The sequence below is a fragment of the Labeo rohita genome, chromosome 11, assembly GCF_022985175.1.
Source record: "Labeo rohita strain BAU-BD-2019 chromosome 11, IGBB_LRoh.1.0, whole genome shotgun sequence".
NCBI lineage: Eukaryota > Metazoa > Chordata > Actinopteri > Cypriniformes > Cyprinidae > Labeo > Labeo rohita.
The window spans coordinates 8343753-8350491 of NC_066879.1; the positions used below are offsets into that span (position 1 = coordinate 8343753).

Here is a 6739-nt window from a genome sequence, read left to right on the forward strand (position 1 = left end):
TTTCTTAGTTTGAACATATCAGCTACACTAATTATGTTCCTATTTGTTCTCTGTTTTTGCCTGTTCCTGTTTTGGTAACTAGGAATTCACAAACTCCAGTGTTAATCCAGAACACTTAAGAAGAGATGATGCCAACCCCACAGAGGACTTCAGATGATACCAACCCTGAAACATCATACAGCACTACCGAATTCTGCTACTAATTTATAGTGTTCTTTGTCTGTTTGATTACGTCATGAATTGATCTTTACCACACATCTCTACCATATGTACATCAAGCTACTACTACATATATTGTAAAAATGTCAGTTTGGTGTAAAGTTGCTTTGCGACGATATGTATCGTGAAAAGCGCTATACAAATAAATTTGAATTGAATTGAATTTGAATATCACATATTATACATAGTATATTGCTGCCGTAAAAAAACATTTCGTATTCGTTCATCAAACTTATATAATACCAAAACAGATCTTTGTGATATTTAAATGTTAAAACTTATTTTTTAAAGTTAAAAACTTAAATACAGTTATAAGAAAGTGACTATTTACATTACACATTTTAGTTGATATATTCAGACTACTTTTTGAGTACTTTTAGATTACTTGTGACATAACTGGTTTTTCACATTAATTTAAATAGGATAATCTTGTACCACATTAATATAAAAATACAAAAAGTCAGAAAATATATTCCATTCCTTGTTATTAACAACAGTGCATTAAACGTTAAATTATGTCAAGGTTTCCCAAACCGCGATTTCGTAAAAGACCTGCAGAGGGTTTGTGAGTTTATTGAAAAGCTAATAAATAATTAGACCCAGCTCTGGTGACTAGCACAGCATTGAGTATTAAACAACAGTAGAATATAAAACAAAATTAGAATTAGGGCCAGATTTACTAAACAGGGCAAATTAGCATTAAAGCGCAATTCCATAAGAGCGCCGATGGGAGGGGAAAATTTTGCGGATGATTTACAGACAAGGTGCACATTAAAGAACACAGACATAGCCAGATCATTTCCATAATGACCATCGCAATCTACCAAGAGCAGCGCAAATTGCCACCTGCTTTAGGACATGCTTTTTTGTGTGTTAAATAATGTCGCAAACACCAGTGAATTGACGAGCGCAAATCTTAGTAAATCGCGTTGCATGATTTATTGAAATACTCTACTGCCATAAACTTACAGATGGAAAAGTAATCTTCTACAAATGCAAATTCAATAAGGTGCGCGCTAATTTACCACTGCATGTCTTTAGTAAATCTTGACGCCAAATGAGGGTTGATAGTAAATCAGGCCCTAAGTATAAGAAACAGATACGAGTTCTAATGAATAAATGTTAAAACGGCTTGCCACACAAGCAGCTCATTGGACAAAAGCTGCCCAGATGATATGAAAATTGTAATTACATGCTATGTTATCAAAGTAAAATGTCGGAGAGATATTGAAATGACAGTTTCCAGTGATCTCTCGGGGCTTTTTGGTGGTGCTGTTTTTTTCCACCTGTGTGTTGAAGCTCACCTCCCCTGAGCAATCACATGGGAGATGTGACCGCACCGTTCAATCTCTATCATCTCTCACTCGCTCTGCCTACCAGAGTCACTTTCGCTTAGAAACATGACATCACTTTAACTAAAAGTATTCCTTGAGAATTTGTCTATTTTAAGGAAGTGTCTGCACTCGTGCAGCAGAAAACCTCACGCTGTCGTTTGGCAGATGTTAAACGACGATGTGTAAACAGTGGGCACTTTGTGCTGTCTCGCGTGAGATCTGAAACAAGCTGCTTGTTTTCACCTGATCGTGCTTCACGGGCTTCTTAAAGATGAAGAGGAGAGACAAGCTGAAAATCCCCTCCCTCACTTTGGAGTAAGCTCAAATATTTTTTTCGTTATTCAAATGTTGGTGATGAATTATTTACTCGCGACTGGGGAAACCCCTCGGAACTGGTGAGTTGCGAGAGACCAGACTACAACGACAGCGACGAAATTTTACGAAAGAATCCCATCGTTTATTCACTTCTCTTCAATTCCTGTGTGTTTTATGGTTGATACTGATGTAAACTAAACAGCTAACAATAACTAACGAAGTGTCGGTACCGCGCCATCTCATTCACAAAGTGTTTGCTGTACGGAAGAAAATGCTGTATAGGGGACACACTGGTTTAGCGTTAAATGTGTAACAGTAAAGGCTAAAATACATCGTTATGGATTAAATAGATCATTTTGTGACAAGAAACAACCTTTCATAAGTACTGCCCAACCATAGAGTAATGTTCTTAAACCTTAAAACCTAAAATGAATCTCATTTAGTTAAATGCCATGCGGTAATAACAACAGCCTGTGTTTAGTAGAATACACTATATGTGGAAAATGAAGGAAAATTTCATGTTAAAATAATGGTACAGTATAATCTTTACAAAGAAACATTTCAATAGATTTTAATACTGTAAAAATACCTAAAAAAAAAAAAAAGGAAATACATGCACTTTTACTGTAAAATATTGTTAAAATAAATTTGTAAGAAAAAAACCGCCTTGCAATTTATATTGGAAAAACAGTAAAAGTTGGGATGTGTTATATTTGTTTTATTTTACGTCTTATTTTTTAGTAGGGTTATTTACGTTTTATGTTGTTTAGTTAATGTTTATTGCATTGTTTTAGTTTCATATGTGTTATCTTAATAGTGTTTGCATACCGTCTGTACAAATATTGGCAGATTACAGATAGGTCTATAGACACTTGTTGTTACCATACTTTATTGTGCTTCTATTTATATGTAGAAAATGATGGAAATTTTTATGTTAAAAGAATGCTACAGTATAACTGTTAACTGGTTAACTGTATAATTTTACAAAAGAAATTTAAGAGCATTTTGCATGTAATTTTACTGTACAAAATACTGTAAAATGTAATTAATTACCTTATTATATTTAACAAAATACATGTAGTTTTACAGTAAAGTACTGATATAAGTCGCTTTTTAATTTACAACGGAAAAACAGTAAAAGTTGTGATGCATTATGCTTCACATTTAATTCTGTTCTAGTTTTCTTATACATTGCGTTTTATGTTGTTTAGTTCATGAAAGTACACAAACACCCTAAGAGGTTTATGGATAGGCCCACTTGTATTTTATTGTAATTTTTTTTTTCCAAAAATAACTCTTTTTACTGAAAATTTAACAGGGCTGTACATGGTTTGCCATTCGATACTAGCCAATATTGTCTTCACCACAGTATCTTACTGCGAAATGTCCTTTTATTGGAATAATTGCACATCATGTTGCTTCACACTACAGTTTAATACTTTAGGGGTTTGCGGATGTGCTTTCTACTGAGTGAACTCTCTAATCACACTTTCAGGATCGTACTATGAGCTGAGCTTTTAAGTCTGAGTGTTCTGACACTCTCCTTATTGCATCCGTATCATTCTCGCAATGTTTTCCTGCTTTTCTGACACTTGCTTCTGCCTGACTTCAACATGATCACTGCGGCTTTCCAACCCTGTCCTCCCACTCTGAGCATGGAGTGAATATAGCCGACCCCACAGCCCACTACATTTCCAATCCCAGTGTGTAGGAGCCAATATCCGGAGCCTTCCTTTAGCAAAAGCACCTCCGAATATGATTGAGGATTACTGCTGATTTATAAGGATTTTCAGCTTTAGGTTGCAAACGCACTGCATCATATTTATAAGAAGATACAAAGCGTTTTATCAAACACTGCGTAGTCTGAAGGCGAATGGTTGAAAGCGGCATAACATCAGATTGTTGAGCGCAGGGGGGTAGTATTCACAGTTGGGTCGTCTCCAGTTTTCTCTCTTCACCATGACAACATCTTCACACTTCTAGAGCGCTTGTTGCTATCCGTTGCAGTGAGAATATACAAACTGCCAGACGGTGGCAGCCCTATTTGTACAGTCATGCATATTTAACGTTCTGGTTAGCTTTTAGGTCAGCAAAATGCACATTTGTTACGCAAAAGTTCAATGAAGTTCGACTCATGCACTTGGGGGGATATTTCAGCACAAAGTGTAGAACGCTCAGTACTAAAACAGCACATACCCCATCAAGGTCACAATAATCAATACCTGTCGAAACTGGCTTCCGCTAACAACATGGCTCGCGTCTGTTTTGATTTGCTCCATTAATTCTGCTTTGGGTTTGACGTGTAAATACCTGTCGGGTCAGCCTGAATATGTTTTAGGCTGCTCGGCTGATGACAACATTGACTGGAATGAAGGAACATGAGAAATTGCGCTTCCTGCAGCTAATGGCCTTATCTTGATGCCACTAATGCATTTTGTGGAACTGAAAGTTATGGTGGCAGTAAACAGTAAATGACTCTGAAGGTCACACATTAAAGTAATTTAGTGAACTTTTATGCTGGAAAACGCATGCTTCCTGCAGGACCAGATTGAAGAGTGTTGACAAAAATGGTGGAAATTTTATATTATATGGTTTTATGTAAAAAGAACCCTTTTGTTAATCCAGTACATATGCTGATTATATGAATCATGTGGCACACATTGGCCGTTCATCCTACATGATGCATTCCATATCATTTTCTGTGACATTTTTCATCAGGATGGCTGCTGCTAGTGGAAATCATGTCATTTAAAGATGCTGTAAGTGATGTTAGCCAGCTTGCTAACTAGGGGTGTAAGAAAATATCCATACACGTTTGTATCGCAATATTTTGTTTGGCGTAACGATTCTCAAAAATGGAATATTGATATTTAAAAAAATCATGCAAGGTTCATGACAGTTGCTTCGTTTTGAGCTTATATGCTGACCACTAGATTGCAGTCTTCTTATTTCTGAACTTAAACAGTGACAGGAAATACTAGCATAAGGGCATGCGGCTAATGTTAGCCCTATTGGAGGATGAAAGAATAGTTCCTGCTCCCGCCTCAGTGTAAAGTGTGGCGTCATTTCGGCTTTTAATGTAACATTTGCTCCAGCACGTGGCAAGCAGCGGAACTGCAGCACGGCCGCCACCTGTCTGTGCAGCAGAAGTGCTCCATGCAGTCGAGGCGGCGCCCGCGCCCTGTGAAAGGGCCTTGGCGCCAGGCGCGGTGGAGTAGCCGTGCGTCTGCCTGCCGCTTTCTCTCGTGGTGGGGCTGTATTGTGCAGTTGAGGCGATTCCACGCGGAGCATAATTATAAACTGAAAAACTTGCAAAATCCAAAACATGCGAAATTCTCAGAACAAAAAGGTTCTTAGAATGTCCAATATCTGTATTTATTTTATTGTTTTAGAATTCTTTTGTTTTTTTTAGGAATCCTGTAAGCACTTTATTTTTTATTGATATTAAGCAGATTTCAGTAATTCTTAAGTTCAGATCAAAATGATCTAATTGTAAACTTAAATGTAAAGCAGGGTCTAAACATATATATGACCATGGACCACAAAACCAGTCAATTTTTCGAAATTGAGCTTTATACATCATCTGAAAGCTGAATAAATAAGCTTTCCATCGATGTATGGTTTGTTAGGATAGAACAATATTTGGCCGAGATACAACTATTTCAGTATATGGAAACTGAGGGTGGAAATAAATCCAAATATTGAGAAAATCGCCTTTAAAGTTGTCCAAATTAAGTTCTTTGCAATGCATATTACTCATCAAAAATTAAGTTTTGATATATTTACAGTAGGAAATTTACAAAATATCTTCATGGAACATGATCTTTACTTAATTTCCTAATGATTTTTGGCATAAAAGAAAAATTTATAATTTTGACCCATACAATGTATTTTTTGCTATTGCTACAAATATACCCCAGCGACTTAAGACTGGTTTTGTGGTCCAGGGTCACATATATGGTCTGTTTATGAAAGCTTACATTTTATACTTTTAATAACTAAAGAATCTTGCAAGCATACTGCACAAAAAGTGCAAATAACTCTAAAAAAGTGATTCAATAACACTGAATGGTTTGTATATGGTGGTGTGTTCTTAATTACAGCTTTCCTAAAATTATGCCCTATTCATAAAATAAGAAATATCCCAATATATTGCCTTGTTTACAATATCACAAAGTATTGCAACATATCGTATCTCAATACACTGCCCTATTGCTAACCTTCGCCAGACTAAAATAGACTGTCTCCATCTATTCATCCACACACCTTGGAAGTCTAAGGTTGCTGATTGGCTAAAACAGTATGGGCCATGTTTAGATTTGTTTACTTTTTACAAAGCTTTACAAGCCTTACAGAGACAGTAAGGTCTTTTATAAAGTAAAGATTTATAATTTTCATCAGAAAATCCTGGAAAAAAACATTCCTTATATTAAGTTGTATTAATTATTGATATTGATAAGAAATGTTTACTGAGCAGCAAATATTAGAATTAATTCTAAAGGATCATCTGATACTGAAGACTGGAGTAATGATGCTAAAAATCCAGCATTGAATCACAGGAATAAATTACATTTTAAAAATATTCAAATAGGAAACTCATCTTTTAAATTGTAATAATATTTCACAATATTACTGTTTTTACTGTATTTTTAATCAATTAAATGCAGCCTTGTTGACCATAAGAGACTTCTTTTTTCAAAAAACATTTAAAATTCTTTTGAGCACTAGTGTTTATCCATTAGACATCCACACATTTAAAGGGATAGTTCACCTAAAAAATGAAAGTTACCCCATGATTTACTTATCCTCAAGCCATCCTAGGTGTATATGACTTTCTCCTTTCAAACGAATACAATAGTGGTTATATTTTT

The 6739-nt window shown here is 35.6% G+C and overlaps 1 protein-coding gene across 4 annotated transcripts in view; it reads left to right on the top strand.

The window, feature by feature from the left end:
• The first annotated feature begins 1545 nt into the window (after positions 1–1545).
• mast3b (microtubule associated serine/threonine kinase 3b) overlaps positions 1546–6739 on the top strand; it is a 43648-nt gene continuing 38454 nt past the window's right edge. For 2 of the 4 annotated variants that reach the window (XM_051122284.1, XM_051122286.1), the window contains exon 1: positions 1546–1868. In XM_051122284.1, the coding sequence (XP_050978241.1) occupies positions 1825–1868 (44 nt within the window). In that variant the 5' untranslated portion in view covers positions 1546–1824. The remainder of the gene's footprint in view (positions 1869–6739) is intronic. The other 2 variants (XM_051122283.1, XM_051122285.1) reach the window with 1 other exon arrangement.